The 22011-nt window shown below is 38.0% G+C and overlaps 1 protein-coding gene across 7 annotated transcripts in view; it reads left to right on the forward strand.

Moving 5' to 3' along the window:
* Nucleotides 1-22011, forward strand: part of abcc9 (ATP binding cassette subfamily C member 9) — a 76923-nt gene that overhangs the window by 16175 nt on the left and 38737 nt on the right. For 3 of the 7 annotated variants that reach the window (XM_062983220.1, XM_062983219.1, XM_062983223.1), the window contains 13 exons: nt 315-477; nt 3241-3281; nt 5987-6129; nt 9734-9842; nt 10760-10870; nt 11536-11608; nt 12001-12106; nt 12691-12729; nt 14612-14650; nt 16595-16693; nt 18047-18131; nt 19167-19247; nt 20492-20629. In XM_062983220.1, the coding sequence (XP_062839290.1) occupies nt 315-477; nt 3241-3281; nt 5987-6129; nt 9734-9842; nt 10760-10870; nt 11536-11608; nt 12001-12106; nt 12691-12729; nt 14612-14650; nt 16595-16693; nt 18047-18131; nt 19167-19247; nt 20492-20629 (1227 nt within the window). The remainder of the gene's footprint in view (nt 1-314; nt 478-3240; nt 3282-5986; nt 6130-9733; nt 9843-10759; nt 10871-11535; nt 11609-12000; nt 12107-12690; nt 12730-14611; nt 14651-16594; nt 16694-18046; nt 18132-19166; nt 19248-20491; nt 20630-22011) is intronic. The other 4 variants (XM_062983224.1, XM_062983221.1, XM_062983225.1 and 1 more) reach the window with 2 other exon arrangements.

The raw sequence follows: 22011 nt of genomic DNA on the forward strand, positions 1-22011 counted from the left end.
AACTATGCTTGTGCTAGTATTAAAATGTGTACTCTGTTCAGGTCAGACTTTATGGCTTGAACTGAAAGCTTGTCTGAAATGAACTTTTATCTTCAAAATGTATTTTAATGCACAAATATGATAGTCAGACAGATGAGACCATTAGCTTCAGAACTTATTTTATCACTCACATGGGAAGAATTCCAAAAGTAAGTATTCTTGCAGATGTAAAAGCTGGAAAGTTTTATTCTAATATGTCATTTTATGTTCTTTGTTTGCTTATTCTATAAGTAGAGACTAATACATTTTTCCTCTCTCATTTTTAATGGAAAAAGGATTACTCTACAGAACGGCTGAAGAAAACCAATGAAATACTGAAAGGTATCAAACTGTTAAAGCTGTATGCTTGGGAGCACATATTCTGTAGAAGTGTGGAAGAGACACGCATGAAGGAACTCACCAGTCTCAAAACTTTTGCTCTTTACACATCTCTCTCCAGTAAGTAATTGTATTTCTATATGCAATGTGATTTTTAGGACTTGTTTAATTAGTCTGTCTAGTAATCTATACCCCTCTATTCTTTATCCAAAGATAAGTTCAGATTGGTTTTAAATTTTCATAGCTGAAGGAAATTATGTTATATTATAGAGACACACAACAATACTGTAAAAGCAGAAGTAGGAAGAATGAAGATCACTCCATAATAGCAAAGGATTATCATAAGTGATAGCATTAAAAGATGTTGGGTCAAAAAGAAGTGGGTAACATTTTTGTGATCCCCTAAAACTCCCATTCCCCCAAAAGTAGGGTTGCCCGGTGTCCCTTATTGCAAGGGGTATTCTTTATTTTTTCTATATGAGGGTGCCAAGTACGTTTTCAGGTATTGATCATACATGTGCCTCACAAATTGCTCACTAAGTGTTTGGAGGGACCTCTTGTGAATAGTAGGCACCTGCTCTTTGCACTCTAGGCTAAACAATATGGAGAACATACTAACAGTAACCCACTTTCTAGTAGTTAGAACATACTAACAGTAACCCAGGTTTCTAGGTGTCCAGCTGTTTGGTGGTCCCTATTAGATTTGAGGAGCATGGGAATCCTCTCACAAGATAATAATAATTGGACGTTATTTCTAGACGACCTTATCTCCTTGAAAGGACTCGGCAGTTTGCACACAAAGAAGGCAAACATTCAATGCCCTAAATACATATAAAACACATTAAAAATACAGAATAATAATCAATAATAGCAATAAACTTATAGCAAAGGAATGAAATATCAAAATGAGGACAGAATAAAAATAATCTAATAAAATAGAAACTCACTAATAGCATAAGTAAGCCTTCAGATATATATCCTAAAACAGTTAAAAACATTAGAAGTGGCTATCACAGGTGTTCACGTAAAATGTATCATAGCAGCCATGAGATAGAAGTAAGTTAGCCAGCATTCTGATGGGATTCATTTAGTGTCCTAGTCCTGCTCCTCCTCATACATTAAGGTACAAAGGTGCGTTTTCAAGAGTTTTTTAAAAGAGAGGAGGGTGGGAGCCATTTTAATTTCTTTAGGGAGGGAGTTCCAGAGACAGGGAGTGATCACAGAGAAGGCCTCCCCTCTCATTCCCATCAGTTGCACTTGAGACAGGGGTGGGACCGAGAGCAGGACCTCCTCTGATGACTGCAATGCACGAGATGGTCTATATGGGAAGATGTGGTCAGACAAATAGCCTGGACCCAAACAAGAAATCATCTTCTCAAGGCACTTGCCATACCTCAGAGTTTCCAGAGTGTCATTCTTCCTTTGAATGAAGCAGAACCCTGACTATTTTTTAAAGAACTGCTATATAAACTTCTGGCCCTTTTCACTTTTACTTTTTGGGATACTGCAATAGGTCACAGGGGGAACTGACCTCTGAACCCCCATCTCAGGATAACATTTAAAGGCAGAAACAAATTCAATCACTATTTTTGAAGCTACTGTTTGCCAGATCAGCAGAGAGAAGGATCCCAAGCTCCAAAGCAAGACATATTTCCCTAAGTAGGAGAACCAATGTGATGTACTGTGCTGACTTAGGGCTTCTCTATACTGACCCAAACCCCCAGTTTTTTAAAAACTAATTTTATCGAACACTGATGTTAAGTCGACCAGCTCTGCACTTTGAGGTTGTTTGGAGGGATGAACCTGTTGTGATCCAAACCAGTCCCCTGGCCACATGGCCCAATGCCGCCATCTTCTTTTCTCTATTTTTTGCATTGCAGGGAAAATGGAATGGGTTGGACCTGTGTCCCCTTCTGTTACTATAGCAGATGGCCACTGTGCTCTGGGAGAGCACCTCACCTAGTTATGACTAGGGGACCTCTTTGAGCTACGTAGTAGTCCAGTAGTATTGCTACTTGGAGTTGGCCTGGATTTTGCTATAGGTTTAGATGAGCCCTAGGACTGTGGAGAACTACTACTTGGCCATGGAAACCCGTTGGGTGACCCTGGGCAAATAATCTTCTCTCAGCCTCAGAGAAGAGCAAAGGAAAGCCTGCTCTAAACTAAGTTTGCCAAGACAACCCCCTGATCATTTGCCTTGGAGTTGCCATACGTCAGAAAGGACTTGAAAGCAGAAACAACAAGGAGCATCTCTTTGATATTTTTTTAAAATTCCCTCCTTCAATGTTAGAGATTTCCTGGTAAGATGGAAAAAGATTTTTGTGAGGCTTGGACATTTATGCAACTGGACTAAAGGGAAAAAATGATTCAGTAAAATTGCTCTTCTGACCCCCTTTTCCCTTTCTCATACTTTGGGACAAGTGTAACAACAGCAAGCCTAATCATTGTTTAAACTTCCTTATTAAACTTGGTGACATCGGTTAGTTTACACTATTAATTACCAAGACAGTATCAAAGGATGTCTGATAATTTAAAATTTATATGTTTAGGGACCACCCTGGGATTAAGGTTAACATAACTCTGGTATGTAAAATAATTCCCACACATACATATCCAGAACTACATTTTGATTGTGATATACACAGCACCACAATTCCTCTGGGAATACAGTTTCCAGCTCAACAAAATACACAAACTGTATTTCCAAGGTTTTGTTTTTGGTTGTTTGACATGAAGAAGCTTTTTTTAATTGCCTGCTAAGTAGCTGGCCAGTATGTTACGTTCTGGGAAGGAAAGCATATTAAGGCAAAAGTTCAAATGAGTGCCTAAAACCAGATTAATCTTGATATATTATTGTGCTAATGGTTATGTTTATTTCCACAGTCTTTATGAATGCAGCTATACCAATTGCAGCTGTCCTTGCGGTAAGAACTCTTTTGAAAGGGGCTGTATAATGCAATACAAGACTCAAGGAAGTGTGGGAACTATACTTCGCTCCTAGTAGCCATTGCAATTATCTCCCTACTATACTATCTCTGTATCATTGACCAGCTGTCCATTTCAGTGAACGCCTTCCCCAGTATTATAATGGCACTTATAGCCATTACAGCTGAGTAACCTCCTTCCCTTGATGATATGATTTATTTGCACTCTTAGCACTTTGGCCTAGATTCTTTGAACCTTATTCATGATTTTAACATTTTATCTTGTATGTGGTTTTTATGACTTGTTTTTATGGTTTGATTATTGGTTTTAGTGGTTTCTTGTCTTGTTTTTATTGTTCTATTCGGGCTTGGCCCCATGTAAGCCGCCCCGAGTCCCTTCGGGGAGATGGGGCGGGATATAAGAATAAAATTATTATTATTATTATTATTATTATTATTATTATTATTATTATTATTATTATTATTATTGCTATTAGTCAGCAGAAGCTCTTAAAATAGGTTGGGAAACCACTGAGACTGTATGCCAGTAAGGGGTGGGCTAAAGGCACAAGGAAGAACCAAAGTGATCTAGTTACAGTAGTTCGCATAGTGGTAACTCCTCCGTTAGGCTGCTAGTGTGCGGGGCTGCCCTTGAAGATGACTTAGAAATTGCATCATGTAACACGGTCTTGAAAAAAGTTGGAGTCTGAATTCAAGGTACTTGCAATGACATATACAAATAGCTTAAGACCTCTCTCTCTATATATTTATTACAGATTTCCAAATAAATTAAAAAGCATAGATAGAAAAAAGAAAGAAAAGGGAAAGAAGAAAAGGGGAAAACACAGTTAAAAACAGCAAAAGAGGAAAGGTTAAATGTCTGCACGGAGAGGTAGATAATACATTTATTATTACTACTACTACTACTACTACTAGGAGCCCCCGGTGATGCAATGGGTTAAATCCTTGTGCCGGCAGGACTGCTTATAAAAAGGTTGGCAGTTCATATCCCGGGGAGCTCCTGTCTGTCAGCTCCAGCTTCCCTTGTGGGGACATGAGAGAAGCCTCCCACAAGATGGTAAAACATCCGGGCGTTCCCTGGTCAATGTCCTTGCGGACAGCCAATTCTCTCACACCAGAAGCAACTTGCAGTTTCTCAAGTTGCTCCGACACGAAAAAAAACTACTGCTGCATTACTACTACTACTACATTAAATCTTTCTGCTCTAGATAATAAATATTTCATACACTATTATTCCCTCCTTTTCTGCAAAAGGAGGGCTACTTCAAAAATGTCAGCAGTGATTTTTCTCTAACCAAAGCAGATTTATCCATTTCAGGCCCCTTCCACATAACTGTATAAAATCCACATTTAACATGATTACATAGCAGTGCAGACTCAGATAATCCAGTTTAAAGCAGATATTGTGGATTATTTGCCTTGATATGACGTAGCCTTATATGGCTACGTCAGTTTTTAAAAGCCAATCCTGTTTTGTTGAAATTAGTGCACTTTTCCATTTTGTGCGTGTAATAATCTTGATGCAATGGCCAAACATTATAGCAATCTTTCATATTTCTTTTCCTTTACTGGCCCTGGGCTCTGGCGCTTTCTTCCCAGGGAATTCTCTTTTTATCGTGATAGGCTTTTAGCACATAAAGTTTTTAAACTATAGGCTAAGATATACAATGCTCCCAAGGTTGCAAGCCAGAACTCAGTTCAATATTGGAATAGAAATGTTTTGATTATGATGTTCTTATGGGAAGCAATAGAAAATTCTAGACATTTTCTACTGTTTGTGCATTTTTTGGTTTTTCACATTTTGTGCATTTTGATAATGCCACATTTTGGCATTTCTTCGCACATAAAAGTGGGGGTTTTGCACAAAAATTCCCTTATTTAAAAAATCTCACTTCACTATTTTTCAGTAGTAAAAAATGTACTTGCAACTGTTGCTGCTCATGACAGCAACAAAACCTTGACTTTTGGATGTTCACACGGAGTGAAAAAAATACATTTACACTTTTTCCAAAGAAGTTTCTGACTATGTGAATATTTTTTCACATCATGAATAGGGTAAAATGCAAATATTCTTTACACTTCAAAGTACTCCAATAGATGGCTATCATCCTTTGGTTTAAAATCTTTAGAGAAAAATACTCTACCACACCCTGAGGCAGCATATCCCACTATTGAACAGCTCTTACCATCAGGAAGTTTTTCCTAATATTTAGATGGAATCTCTTTTCCTGTAGTTTGAATCTGATACTCTGTGCCCTAGAGCAGCATAAAACTAACTTTCTCCTTCTTCATTATGACATCTTTTCAAATATTTAAACATGGCTTTCACTGTCTCTTCTCCAGGCTAAACATTACCAGCTCACTAAGCAGTTCTTCATAGGGTTTGGCTTCCAGAACTTTTGCCATTTTGGTCATACGCATAAACTGGAGTGAGAATCAGAATACACACTGCACGTTCTGATTCTCACTCCAGTTTATGCCCACAGTTCCTAAAGGGAAGAGTATGCAAGATCAGCTATGGACAATTGAAACATAACAAGGGCAAAGGAGTTTGAAAAGCTGAAAACTCAACAGAAATGTTGAATTGTGCCTTTGTTGAATTGAACTGGAATACCACATAAGTTTTGTTTTCCCCAAAGTCAACATGTTTCTCTATTAACCTTTTCCTTTTCCTGATATGGCAGACATTTCTAACGTACACGTATTCAGAAGAGAAGCAGCTAACCACGGCCCAGGCATTTGCATCTCTATCGCTTTTCCACATCCTGGTCACCCCACTGTTCCTCCTGTCCACTGTTGTTAGATTTGCCGTCAAGGCTATCATAAGGTATGTGAATTTTATCAACACATAAATAAATTTTCCTCCATTAAATTACATTGTTCATTGTTCTATCTTTATAGTATCTCTAAAGCCTCATGCAAGAATGTGTTTCAATTTATCATCTCAGATCTTCTCTTGCTGAAAGCCGATCAAGAAGTTCTATAAGCAAAATTTTCCCGGGGACCATTTTATTTTACAGAATCATTGGGATGATCCAGTGTTTTGGAGCTCTGTGAGGAAACTGTAGGAAACACACACAGTTGTGTGTCTAAGTAATTTGTGACTTAAAATAACCTTAAGATGAATCCATTACAGGTTTTTCCTGGCAAGATTTATTGGGGAGGCGATTGTCCTAGTTGAGGCTGAGAAGGTGTGAATTGTCTAAGGTGTCCCAGAGGGTTTCCATGGCTGAGCAGGGATTCAAACTCGGGTCTCCAGAGTCTTAATCCAACACTCAAACCACCATCATATATTCCCCAGAATTTTGAGAACAATGTTTCAGTTGTTACTTTTCTTCTTCTTTAGTTTTGGTGGAGCAGAAAATTAAACACAACATTGTGTTTTGGGAGTAGTACATTGGAGCAATAACAGCTACCACAAGAAGCACATTTTGTCTCTATTGGAAAAAACAAAAACAAAGTCCAATTGCCTGGGCATTGTTGGCAAATCCACCTGGTCCTTGAACCCTGGTGAAAAGATAGCAACAGTAATAGTTTATCCTATTTCAGATTATGAGGGCCCATTTTTATCTCACTTCAACAAATTTCATTTTTTTCCTGGGATGGGAGTTTCTAATGCTGGGTCCCTAATAAATGTAGTTTTCTTGCTCTCCCCTCTCTTTCTTTTCAGGGTGCTTTCTCATTCTCTTTTATCATTTATACCCCCCTTTCCATCTGTATTTGTATAGATGTAGACATTTTAAGATCAGCAAAGTAATTTACCCTTGACCCCAATTATGAACCATTAGATAAATGAATGTATATACTACATTAGTTTATAACTATTATTTATTACTTGATCAAAAATGGGATCATAGAAAACTGCTTATTTGTCCTTCTAGCTCAATGCTGTCTGTATTGGCGTGAGAAGACGCCATTTTTGTAAACAACTCCTTCCCTTTGTTTAAATGATTAAACTCTTTCCATGCTATATTTAGCAGTTTGCCTCACTAGGAGACCATGTCTATCATCTTCTCTGCATTTAGGCCATTCCACAGATCCCGTATTGCCAAGACAAATTTCAGCATTTAGGGGTTGTGTCCTCTGACAGCCAAATCAATTCCCCAACAAAGAGTTTTGTAGAATAATGAATGCTTAGCCACACTTTCCCCTGTTATCATCCATCAAATTATAGAATTAAGTGCTCTGATCCCAGGGTCATTAAGTGCTTACATGCTTGTGCCATACTAACCTCCCTGATTTCATTTAGCAGAGAAGCACTTTCTGCAGTGCTAAATGAACCCCAGTGAATCCTGAATGCACCATTGGCGTCTACTAAAAATGGAATTCTCAGCTCTTGTTCATATAAATATCCCCAGGGGCACGCGAGAGTCTTACTCCATAATTAGCTTATCATGTAGTAAATCTAATCGTGTTGCCAAGTTTCACATTTCCTGGCTCAGAAAGACCAATCTTGGCAGCTTGCAGAGTTTACTTGCCACAGTTACAAAGTGATCATTACAGTTACTCATCTTAGAAGTGACTATAAAGGGCTTTCTCACCATTCTCAGCAGCCTTAAAATCTGCATTCATGGATGTTTGATCAACTCCATTTGAACTTAGAGGAGTATTTGAAAGTTTCAGACATATTTCTTTAAAAAGATGTATTTTTTTAGGTAGGAATCGACTTTAGAATTGTTGCACCATGGCACCATTATACCACAATTGTATATATCATGCTTCTCCTTGCCAAGTACATATTGCATGATGTGGCTCTCCCAATGCTATAGCGTGCTGTTCTGTTTGTGGGTCATTTGGGAATGGATTTATTATCCATTGGAAATAATCCGTGAATGACTCACTCTCCCACTGTGGTTTAATAACCATTTGGTGTGAGAATGTTCCTCCCCCCCCCCCCCCACTTCATTGTGCTATAGGGAGTATACTGGATGTAGTAAGGTTGTGGTTTTGTTTGTCCTCCTAGTAGGGAAATCCAGCAGAGAAATCCCAGAACGCATCTAGTAGTTGAACTGGGACAACTTTAGAATTCTCAGGAGCTCTTAGAAACATTTCTGCTCTGGACCAGCCCTTGATTCTGCAGATTATGTGTAAACACAAATCACAGCAGAGAAATCCAGACTGCACAATTGGACCAAACCCAGTTCAGCCCCACTGGATAGTCATCCTTACCTGGGCTATCCTTTGTTGTCATGGCAGGCAGCCACGAAGCTCTGGAGGAAAGGCCAGGAGCTGCTAGGAGCTCCATGGTCAGCTACTATAGTTTCATTCCATGCCCTTTTCCCTACACTGCAGAGGAAAGGTGATGGCAGTACTGGCTCATATGGACAGTGAAATGGTTCAAATTTGGATTGGTGAAACTCTCCCCACCAATCTCAAATTGTGGCTCCACTCCAGAATTTCATGGTCCAGCTGTCTGCACCAACCCCAAAGTGTGGAGTTTTACCAACATTTCAGAGCATCCCCCAACTTCCGTTAATGCAGAGTAAAGCTGAGTTAACTGACTTCTGCTGTGATTCACAATTTCTGGCAGGTCTAGAAAAGCCCCTAGGGTTAGAAAAGGCATCCGAATCAAACTGTTCCACCAGTTAGGAATATATAATCAATAGATGGCTCTCTAGCATTTGTTTAAAAGACCTTCAGAGAAGGAGACTCTACCACACTCCAAGGTAGCATATTCCGTTGTCAAACAGCTTTAACCATCAGTAAGGTTTTCTTAATGTTTAGGTGAAATATTTTTCCTGTAGTTTGAATCTGTTGCTTCAGTTGTTTGCTTCTTTTAAAACAACAATCCTGGAATAGCAGGTAAAATAAACAGGATGAGGTAAATGATATTGACATATTTCAAGTGCCAAAATCAAAAACATGGGTCCAAACTCCATTGATGCAGTGATGCTGAGAAATAGCACATTGCCATTCCAGTCAAAAATTCCAGAAGCAATTTTCAAATGGACCAACCTGAAACAAGTTACTTGTGTGATAAGCATCACAGCTCAGAATACATTTTTCACCCAAAATGGTTCTACTACCATGCTCATAACCAGTGATCCATTTACAGAAGAATGTGGCTGTCACTCTTTCTAAATCATACCGTTTCAGACTGCAAACAATGGAGGTTGGCATTTGAAAATCTTCCCAGAAAGAAAAGTAGAATGTTAAGATGACAAACATGCTAGGATTCTTCCCTTCTTAATTTTCTTTTACTGTTGGAAAGCTAGGAAACACATAATTTTATTCCTTTCACCCTTAGTATAAAATGGCTTCATCGTGGAGAACTTAAATGATTTGATGCATGGTTTTATCTAACTGGCACCTGTCACCATGCCATAAATCATTATTGTCAACTAGGACAGATTCCATTCAGTGTTCAGTGACACAATTTTGCAATGGACGGTGACAAGTATAAACTACTCCTTCTTTCTCTCTCTTTTTAGTGTACAAAAATTGAATGAATTTCTCATAAGCGATGAGATTGCAGATGACAGCTGGAGAAATGGGGACAGTGCCTTACCATATGAGACTTGTGAGAAGCATCCAGGATTTGTAAGTGTTGCATTGCACTCTTTCTAAAACAGAATCCACACATAAAATTCTGGTCCAAACATATTAATGACCAGTTCATTACATTACATTTTAAACTTGACTACAGAATGGTTACACTGATTGTAATGGAATGGCACATGCACATTTCAATTTATGGGGGTTCCTTGTTGTAAAGATAGGAATGAGAATAGGAAGGACAGCACAGTATGACTTCGATCAAGCTGAACATAGAATTATGCTGGCAGGCCTAGAGAGGTGCTCACTCTACACATTGTTTGGTGCAATTTTAAGGTTTGTTTCCCCTGGATGCTGACCACAGGAGTTGTACTGGATGACCTAGAAATGCAGGAAAAGCATTATCCGTAGGCGTTTTCAAGGTCCTCCAGCATGATTCTTTGGCATGTTTTCTGCTGCAAGTTCTTCATTTCAATAGAGTTCACTATTACCTACAGTTTCATATTTCCACCATAACCCCATGTGGTTTTGGAAGTTGTATTCCAAATCTGATTCCACATCTACTTTGGTGAAATGCCATACTCATTGCAAAGCTGCTCCAGGTTCGGACAAAGTGATTTCTGATCTGACCTGCTAGTTCCTCTACAAACCATGGGAATATCAAGAGAGAGCGACATCCCTTTGGGATTGCTGAAACTACGGTATTTCAGAGAACTTTAAAGGATCTGCCAAGGTTGTTGATTCTGGATCAAATGCCAGAATGGAGTCACCAGAGACACCAATATCTCCACTCAACTATTCCTTTTAACTTCCTGCAATACTCCAAAGTGAAATTACACTGGAAGGGTGAGGGTATCTGATCCTAGGATAATGCATGTGATGTGGTGAGTTTGCTGGTTAATCATAAAGGAAATAAAGAAGTTTCTGTCTCTCTCTCCCCCACTTGCTGTCAACATGCTTAGCACCCCAAAGCCATAAACCGGAAGCAGCCATTGAGACACCAACTGGACATCTATGAGCATACATTAAGGATACCATCCCGTTACCATGACATTGATGACTGTGCTATCAAGGTACTTCTTCTTCTTTCTTTTTTTTAAACACCCTTCATCTTTTCTACTTACGTCAACTGCCCAATGTGACCAGCTAATGCAGATATGAACAGTTGTGATCCTCCAGATAGTTTTTAGTCTACCATTCCAAGAAGGCTAGCCAACATAGACAATGGCAAAGAACTATGGGAAATTGATTCCAGAAATATCTGGAAGACTACATCTGCCTATTCTTGAATCCATGAATTGATAGAAAATTTAAGAGTCATCCATACAGCCAGGCAAGTAGTATTTTCCAATCCTGGGTGGGCAACACTCCTTTGAAGAACAGTTTCTTGCCTGGAAGTAATGTTAAATCTTCCTTTATCATTTGCTGTTCAAGTGGGGATCTATAGTATACAATGTTTTTCATTAGCCAAAGTTGATATAAAGGTATTTGCACCAGTTTTGTTTTGCATAAATTGTATTATTATGAGCACTTTAGCATTAAGGAAGTTAGCAATGCTTAATTTTCAATGCACTTTATTCTTGCTTTGTATTTTACTCGCATGGAATCTCATGCCCCACTCCCCTCAACAGACTCTCAACATAGTTTTTGAGAGATTTTTTAAGGGTCTCTTTATGGATTCTGGGATAGAAGTAGCATTTGTTTGTCGAAGTTCTGATGTGCCTATTCTACATTGCAGGTAACCAATGGGTACTTCTCATGGGGAAGTGGTTTAGCCACATTATCCAATATTGATATCAAAATTCCTACAGGTAGGATTAATAACTTTCTACATTTGACTATATTTCATTCAGAATAATTAATCCTATATTCTCCAGATGTTTTATAGCAGGATAGGAAGCATGCAGTCTATAAGAGTACAACTTCTAATGTATGTTGTCAGTGGCATTAACCTGAATCCTACTGTTAGTCTTCACTACAGTAAAGCCATTGAATCAATCACATTTACCCAAATGTGGGCTCACCATTCAACCATTGATTTAATGGTTCTCCTGTAGTTAGGTTTAATCAATAGGATAGCAGCCTGTGTCAACCAGAGCTAGTAATAATGGCGTTAGAAGGGGCATTATAAGCATTAAGTAATAATTTATTTTATTTTTAGAACAGTTCAATAAGTCACATTTTTATTTCCTTCTTGTTCCAGGCCAAATGACAATGATTGTGGGACAGGTTGGTTGTGGCAAATCTTCTCTCCTCCTTGCTATTCTTGGCGAGATGCAAACATTGGAAGGCAAAGTTCGCTGGAATCGGTATGTTTTCCATTAATCTGTTACTTTAATAAGAACTTTCAGTATGATGAGGTGGACACTGTTTTAGGACCGTGAACTTTAGGAGTGTGGCCCTTTGAAATTTGACATTGTGAAAAGTCCAACCAATAGAGCAAAGCAGTTTAAAAATTAAGAATGGTCTTATGATCCGTTGTAAACATAAGACTTTAGTAATACCTTTTAATTACTGAATGCACTGGTGGAAAATAGGTTGTTCTAGCCTTTTCTTATACAATAAAATAATTTCATTTTTTCAGAGTGATGACAAAGCAAAATGACTATTATTTCCCAAAGTTTCCCCCAACTTTTACCATTCCTGTCTGTCTACTAGTTGTTCCTTTTCATTGATATTCCATACATACAGTAGGTCCTCCACACTTGCATGTTTAACTTTTATGAATCTGATTATTTACAGATTTGATTCGTATGTTCTATGTTAATCACATTTGGCAACTCTAGTAAAATGTCTTCCAGAAGAGGAGTGGTCATACAGAAAAGCTATGCAATAATGTTTCCCAACCTTTTGTTATAACTGGCACAAACCAATATGGTTGTGTTAATTTCAGACTGCCTGACAGAGAGGCGTTTTCAAAAGGACCGTACAGGTATTATTAAATTCAAACCTAATTGGTTTCAGATCCCTGAAATAATAATCAAGGATTTAATCCCTTTCATTGTTCTCTTAATGCATAATTCTGCATGCTTGAGTTTGCCAACTGATCTTATGGAAGTAAGCTCATGGAGATATATAGGCCAACTACAATAATACAGATACTGTCATGCTCTGCAGCCATGTTTTCTGTCCTGTGGTTTTAAGCATGAGTTATAGTTGTGTAACTTGATATCCTATGCTCAAACAGAGAAGTGAGTTTCTTTGAACATAAAATACCAAGTTACACTACTAGTATATACTAAAAAAAACACCCTTACCCTAAAATTAATAGCATTCTATTAATATGAATATAAATAGACTTTACAACCTGGATTTCTTTTGCTTCAGATGATCATTCCTTCATTTAAATCTGCCTCATGCTCTTGGGATTTATGAAAAATGTCTATACAGTATCCATGTAATACTGAATTCATTAACAATAATGCCATTTCCTTCTTATATGTGTTTTCCACCACCTAGGTTGCTTGTTTTAGCAAAGCATTGCTTTCTGCAGTGAAGCATTCACCCTTATTAATAATGAACCATCAAGCTATACATTGTATTACTGTCATTTGCATGCATGCACTGTTTACAAGTTCTTCAAGGAATTCAGAATCTTGTGCAAAATGGTTCAGATAAAATGTGTGGCAGGTGAGCTTGAAGTTACCTGATTGACTTCCATATTGAGAGAAGGGCAGGAAAAGAAAATGAATAAATTTGGTCAGTGTTCCCAATATGGGTAGAATTTTGAAATAAGGTCAAGCAATCAATGGAACTAAATTGACAACTGGATAGAATTCAGAGACATAGCCATGTTAGCCTGGGATAGCAGTATGCATCTGGAAACACTGATGCCAAGGGGATTTATAAAGGAATAGTACCACCAAATTACAAACTGGGGTGTACAAGGTATGTTACAATTAGGATTGCCAGATTCTCAGAGTCTGTCCCTAAGTGTCCATTTCCAGGAAGGAGACAAGGGTCTTAATTCTTTTTTGGTGGCCTCAGCTTCAGTCAAAATAAAAGGGCTGGGTTCATGTCTCTAGCTGAGCCAGTAGAGCTGCAGCTTTGTAAACTTTCCAAAGCTTAATCGATTTATTGCTGTATTTCGCAAAAACTCCCCAGGGGTTCTGTGTATTTATTTGCTTAGTCTCTGCTTTTCCTCCAAGTTTTTGTGATGCCAGTGGCCATCCTCTGTTCTGTTCTACATCCATTTTCTGACTAGATTAAACATTCTTTATCCAGTATACCCGAGCAAGTGAGCAATTGTGGTCAGTCTTTAACATATAATGCTTAATAATATCACCAGAGGCTGTCTCTCAGTATCAGGTTTGGGATGGTCTGGGATGGTCCTGAACTGGCAACCCTATGGCTTGTTACAAAAGGAATAGAGAACGGTATAATCAGCAGAACATTGTGTGGCATTTTAAAATGTATTTTACCATTGGCCTTCCATATCTGCATGTTTCACTTCTGTGGATTTAATTAATATGTTCTCTCTAGGATTCTCTAGGTCACTCTGGAGGAAAGAGAATACTTCACTAGGAGTTTGTAGATCCTACCAATGGAAGTTGTCCATATTGTCAGTTGTGCTGGAAGATCTGGAGCGCTTACTGTATCAGATTGTGGTTATGGTTGCATAATAGGGAATTCACAAAAGTGGTCAAAATTCCAATAATTTTACATTATCTTTAACAGAATATAGAATTCTTATTACCGTCAGATTTTTGTGTGTAGAGGAATAATATTTTCCCCCAATATGTGAAATTTATTCTCCTAGCTGCTGATATCTTTTCCCCAACCACTACTAAAATATTGTTTGCTATAACTTGCAGTGTAAATGAAACTGAGCCTTCTTTTGAAGCAAATCGGAGGTATTGTTCTTGAATATTCTTCTTCTTGAAACCCTACCTGTTGTTCCCTCAAACAGCGCCTTGCTTCTCCATCTCATTCGCAATACTTTGCTAGATATTATTAACGAGTAGATTTCTTCAACACATTGGTTCCCAGTCCTGGAGACTGGGGGCAAAGGGGGGGGGGGGGTCAGGAAGAAATCCATCTGAAATTCTTATAGAAGTCTATTTATGGATACGTGTCACAATATTTAAAATCCAGTACAGGTAACATCAGCAACCAGTGACGTCATGTGGTCAAATACCAAAACCTTTCTTTCCCCCCATTTTAATTCCCCACTCTAGAGCTTTAGAGGTATCAGAAGGCTGAGATAAGCAAAAATTGTTGGGCACATGTGGCCTGCAGGCTATAATTCCCCCTCTCATGACAGGCTATCAGAACACGGGAGCTGATATTGCTTTCTATTCAATATGGCCAGTAAATATTGGCTCCATTGCTTTATCCATCATGAAACTCAGATTACATGAGTGTAGAGAGTGCTACTCAAAGGGGAGGTCCATGAATTGGTGATGCTTGTGATCCATAGTGGCAGGATTTAGTTTCCATTATTGTTATTAGAACTGAGCCAAAATTCAGAATTACTCAAATGTACAGACAGCCTTTGAACTAAAGGGCATTTCCAACATTAACTTTTAGGAGATGTGGCCGTGACTGGGAACCACTGTGTTATCAGATACCTGACATCTCAAAGGAAATTAACTTTGTGAAATGTGTTTTTGTGCCTTCTAAACTCCTTAAATATGTGAACTTGTGGGAAATATTTCTAACCACCATTAATTATTTCCCAGCACCCATCTCTTTCTTTATTAAACTGCAGATAGCTACCAATACCTATTTAATGAAACAAATAAAAATGTGAATTGCAGTTAGAGCTGAACTGAATAGCTGTAAATATTAAACATGCCCTTTCTTTGGGAACAGTTGGATGAGAAATTTTGATTTCAATATTTGAATCTGCATTTTGAATATTACATTTTCATTTTACATCAGTTTAATGCCTTACATTTGTTGTAATCTTTTAACAACTTTCAGGATTTCAACAAGCAAACTTTCAAATAAGCTGCTAGATGAAAATCAGGACTATGTGGCTAAGCAACATGAAAATGTTGCCAAAATGGCAAAAATCATTAACGAAAAAGAACTCACACAAGCAAGGAGATGCTTCATTAGTTGGAATTTGCCTGGACCTACTGGGAAGGACAAGCGGCTGCCCTCCCAATACTGAGTCAACTGAGTAACAGCTACGTTTGCACTTTGAACTCAGTTTTCAGAAATTGAGATGAACTGAGAATATAGGTGAAAAATGGGAAGAGAATAAAATTGGATCATTATAAGGGTTGCAAAAAAAGTAGGATGAGAGAGAATTAGTCTGGAGTTAATGACTTGACATCTTTGCTAAGACAATGGAATCTATGCACATGTTAATCATCTGTACTTATGCCCATTGGTCTGTGATGCATTGTGTTTAGACACAATTCCAGTTTCTTATCAAACTACGCTGAGGCTTTCCAGAGACAGGACAGGCATGGCTTGTATCAGAATGGGGTAGCTTTGCTTCTACATTGCATATCAAGACTCTCAGTTTTGACATGAAGTGTGAATAGACCACATCTGGTAACATCTTTACAGTCTGATTTTCTTTTACAGAAAGAAATCCAAGGTAGAGAGTGGGTGCTGCACTAATGTCATATTTTCCTTTTAAATTCCCTTCTTTCTGATCGTAACAGTTCTGTTAATGTAGCATTTTCATTTTGACCCACCTTACCTCCTCTTTGGCTATAACAGCTCCTTTTCTTTTGCTTGCTTCTTTGTTCCTTACCATTTTTGTTTAGACAGTATTTGGCTAAACTCCATTTCAAACCTGCCTACCTTTAGTCACTAATATTTTACCCCACCTCTTTTAGGAATCGATACCCAGTTGCTTATGCAGCCCAGAAGCCCTGGCTCTTGAACGCAACCGTAGAAGAAAACATTACCTTTGGAAGTCCATTTATTAAACAGAGGTATCCTTAAATATTTTTATGATTCTAATGTCCATCCTTCTCAGATGTTTCTGCTGCTCTTCTTTTAATTGAGGCAATCATTACGGAAAATGTCTTATGTCGGAACTACTGAAATGATTGATACAGGTGCAAGCAGATAATTATTGCAATAATCATGCAACCCCACATGCATTCCATGTTGCAAAATTTTAGCTTACTGAATATACTCATGTTTAAGTCTAGAAGCGTTAGTTGAAATTTTTACCCAAAAAATCTGGGCTGAATTATTAATTGATCAATGTAAATCTGGTACCTTAACTCTTATATATATAAAAAGGCTTCACCTATGAATAACGTGGCAAATGGAGAAAGCTTAGTCTGTTCTGGGAGAACACATTCTCACCTGTTGGGTGAGAAGGGCGGGATATAAATATTGTAATAAATTAAAGGAATATTGACCTTATTTTTGTTACCACGGCACCACTACTAAAACTTTTGAATGTCTGGGAAGAAAAATGGAGGCAGTGGTAGCTAGAGGCAGCTGACTTCCTGAGAGTCATTCCACAGGGAGCACTTTCATCTCTTCATGGAATGGCCATCAACTTACTCATGGGTCATATCAAAATCCTTAATTTTGACCTAAAATCTGACCTTGACTTATGCATGAGGTCAACTTATACACAAGTATATCCTATCCTATCCTAGGCAATCCCTCATTGTCCAAGTATGATGGCCTTCCAAGTTCTTGGAAGATTCCTTTTTTTAATGTGTGGAGGTTGATATGCAGCCGATCAACACACAGTCTTCACAGAGTGAGGGTCCCAACCAGTGGCATAGTTAACACAGCAACAGTGTATATACTGCAGTTACAACTGCTATTGAAATGTGAATATTGGTTGCAGTGGTGGAGGTTGCTATATGAGTAATTACTGTTTCATAATAATCAAGATTTTCTTGCTTACTCACCCTAAATACTATGGCTTAATTCCCATTTCCAATTAGAATAATCTCTTCCAACATTCTCTTCACTCTTCACAAATGACACAGGGAGTCATTTTTTAAACTTATGGACACCCTGTGCCTAAATACTCTAAAGGTGCCAGATCCCATCTGATCTTGGAAGCCAAGCAAGGTCATTTCTGGTTTAGAACTTGGATGAGTTGGGTCATCCCAGGAACTGGAAAAAACATCTCTGAGTATTCTTTGTCTATGGAATATATGGAGCCACCATAAGCCAATAGACAGCTCACTTCTCAATGTATCTCATATTCAGGGGAAGATGGTAGATGGCAGGTGCTAGGAACAAAATTCAGGGCTAGATAAGCCTTGGACTGATCTAGAAGAACTCTTTATGTTATGTTCTTATATTCTTAGGTACAAAGCTGTCACAGATGCATGTTCTCTACAGCCTGACATTGATCTGTTGCCATTTGGAGATCAGACAGAAATTGGAGAAAGGGTAAATTAAGAACAAGAACATTTTTTTTACTTTTTGCAACCTTTTCAATAGTGATAGTGGCACAAGTTAGTTCTTCTGTAGAAACCTTCTCAGTACCCACAAATACATTGCTGTCCAGCTCAGTGCTTTCATCTTCCGATACACTAGGGTTATCCCCAGAGTCCTTGGGGGATCCACCACTGCATTAATGGTAACAGGAAGCTTGCTGGCAAAATTACATTCTGGATGTGTGGACAGGGGATCAGTTCAGATCTAGCTGTCTACACCTTCAAAACGTTGGGCTCACTCCGAAACTTCTTGAAAGCTTTGGAGTAAATCCTGTTTCCTCTTGAGCCACATTAATGGTGGGATGTAGCACTTCTGTTGCAATTGTAGCTGTGCATCTCTGGAATCCTTGCAGCAGTTGAAAGGAGACTTCACTTAACTTTGGCTATGTCGACATAGCCTAATATGTGTCTGTTCTTCCCTAATCACCTGCAGTTGCTACAAGTTTCTAACCTGCCCCCGGCATGGTGACTATGTGCCTCTTGGTTTCATGGCAATTGGAACCACTTGATTCAGATGTTCAGAAGCATCCTCTTGCAATGATGAAACATGCTTCATAGCTTCCCTGAGCTGAGGCAGGACTCAGAAATGTAACTGTTACTGAGTATGAACCTCCTGCCATGTTGGTTGGTTGATGCTGGGATTTGTTATTCAAAAAAATTTTTTTTCCCAAACTCCAGGCTGGTAGCTATTGCTAAGTAAACATGATGCAACAGTGCAACTACATTCCTGTTTTCTCAAAGTATAGTATTTATAACTTGCAAGTCATTTGGTTTATTTCCTACTAAATGACTGCGCTGTGCTTGCTATTTTAGAAAGTTCAGGGTTCATCTAAGTTTATCAACCAGGAGCTGTAATTTTATTTTTTCTAAATTTAGTGGATTTTAGGCTATGGTTACTAAAAAGCTCTCATTTTTCAGTGTCTTATCATAACAGATGTCATAGTATTTATTCGGTAGACTAATATTCATGGTCTGTTATGCCCTCTAGGGAATCAACTTAAGTGGAGGCCAGCGGCAACGCATCTGTGTCGCTCGAGCACTCTACCAAAATACCAACATTGTCTTTTTGGTAAGACTTTTTATCTAAAACAAATTATACATGTTTTCTTTAACTCTTTTGCCTTTTATTTTCTGATATGGATTAAAGTTGCATTTTTTTAAAAAAAAATTCAAACGATTTGGAATTTCCTGAAAGACATGAGCATTGCAATAGTTCTGATGTACATCAAATATGTTCATATTAGTTGGCATTGGATTCTGCTTATAGGATAGATATACCATTTTTGAGGCAGGGGCCTGAATGTAATAAAACTTGAGCTAAACTTACTAGCAAGACTAATGAGTCTTTTTAGTTGTTGAAGGGACACTCATAAAACAGTTTGAAGGAAAACACATTGGGTTTTCCTTATGCAAAATGCTTGGGACTAGAAGTGTTTTGGATTTTGGAATATTTGCGTATAATCATAATGAGAAATCTTGGAGGTGGGACTGAAATCTTAATACGAAATTCATTTATTTCAAATGCATTTATACTTATAGCCTGAAGGTAATTTTATACACAATGTGTGTGAAAAATGTGTATATTGAACTATTAGAAAACAAAGGTGTCACTATCTCAATCACTCATGAGAACATTTTTTGGATTTTGGAGCATTTTCAATTTTAGGATAAGGGATATTCATACTAAAAAAATATTCAATCTCACACTTTGGAACTACAAGCGATAAAGATACTCTCCAGCAATGAAGATTTTTAATATGGTTGCCACCACGCAGATGATAAAACAGGAAAGGGTGGTTAAAAAGAAATAGGGGAGCTTTGAGGCCCTTCGTAGCTCAAATATACCACTGAAGACCATGGATGGGGTTGCCATTGTAAGACCACCAGGTCATTCTACAAAATGGAAAACCGTGATCTCATAAACCTGAAGATTTAGAAACACAGAATGGCCCCTGTATCCACATTCCTGAACTTCCTGTGGAAACAGGAAACCGGGGATAATAAATAACCCTATTAAAATAGATGACTTCCCCCATAAGTGACCATACTATCACCCTGGAAAACGTAGAAAATTCTGAGAAAGGTATTTTAGGAATTTTCTAGGTCCTCCAGAAGTAGGTAACTTCTGTTGGAATCATTCCATGGAATCATTTAGGGCACCTAGAAAATTCGTAGAGAGAATATATTTTGTCAATAGGTGAAACTCCTGGCACTAGGCCTGCAGATACAGGGTTTGTACTGTAGCTATTCCTTTATGAAGTGCCATTTGTCTAAAGTATAGTACATTGCCTATACTGCTCTCTAAATTTCCAGGATGACCCATTTTCTGCCTTGGACATTCATCTGAGTGACCACCTGATGCAGGAAGGTATTCTGAAGTTCCTTAAAGATGACAAAAGGACACTTGTGTTAGTGACTCATAAATTGCAGTACCTCCCGCATGCTGATTGGGTAAGAGATGCATACATGTCTTTTCACTATGGGATCAGATTGGAGCAAATGAGTACATGATAATAATAGACATTTCCTGTTTTGTTCTCCCCACATATTGAGTAATTAGAAAAACCTTCATGTTGATAGGCAGAACATTTTTGCCTCTAAAACTTGATAGTTTTGTCCCATCTGAACATACTGTTCCTGTCTTTGAAAGACATCTATGGTAATGACTACCATTATATCTTGTAGCAATGTGTTTTATGAGAGAGTTCTTCACCACACGATGAATTATTTTGTTTTGTCCTCAGTCTATTATTAGTCAATTTCACTGAATGTCTTTTAGTAACAAAATGACAAAATAACATATCTCGCCTGATACATTGTTAGCACTGTCTTAATTTTTCTCTATGAAGCCACTTTTTGGTTCTTTTCTGTGTTATAGAATTACACAAAACTCACAGGTACAACTATTCACATGCATGCTGTTGTCGTATTATGTTGGATTATAATCATTTTGGAAAAGTTATGCCCCCAGAATAGGATTTCTGAGTAGACATAGTATGAAAATCCAAAGCTCAGTGTTGGACTATATGAGCGCTCACAAAGGTGATCACCATCTACCTTAAGTCTAGGACCATTGGCCTTGATTCCGCTAAGACCAATAATAAAATGTCTCATTTGATTTGCATTCCCTTTAATTTGCCTAGAGGTCTGTACTAGAACCAATGCACATTTGCTCCCAGCAACCTTGGCAGAGACATTTCTCCAATGGTTTTCATGTGCCAATTGTGTGGGGAGGATGGCAGGTTTGCTTCCAGTTTACATTCTCCTAAAAGCTACCAAAAGCAGTGAAGTTTCTCAAGTGCAATACAACCCTTATATTTGTGGGGTATACATTAAAGAACTTACTCTGCAAACAGGACGCTGTAGATAATAAGTTAAATAGAATTCTTGTAAATACCTGAATATTTTTAAAAAGTGAAAGGGGGATATTCAGCTACAGTAGTCTCACTTATCCAACATAAACAGGCCGGCAGAACGTTGGATAAGCAAAAATGTTGGATAATAAGGAGGGATTAAGGAAAAGCCTGTTAAACGTCAAATTACTTTATTATTTTACAAATTAAGCATCAAAACATCATGTTTTGCAACAAATCCAACAGAAAAAGCAGTTCAATGTACAGTAACATTATGTAGTAATTACTGTATTTACGAATTTAGCACCAAAACATCAGAGTGTATTGAAAATATTGACCACAAAAGCATTGATTACTAAAAGGCAGACTGCGTTGGATAATACAGAATGTTGGATAAGCGAAGGTTGGATAAGCGGGACTCTACTGTACCTCTGTTTTTGCATTAGCCATTTTTCTTCCTTATAGAAATAACTAAGGCAC

Source organism: Anolis carolinensis, chromosome 5 (assembly GCF_035594765.1).
Source record: "Anolis carolinensis isolate JA03-04 chromosome 5, rAnoCar3.1.pri, whole genome shotgun sequence".
Lineage (NCBI taxonomy): Eukaryota > Metazoa > Chordata > Lepidosauria > Squamata > Dactyloidae > Anolis > Anolis carolinensis.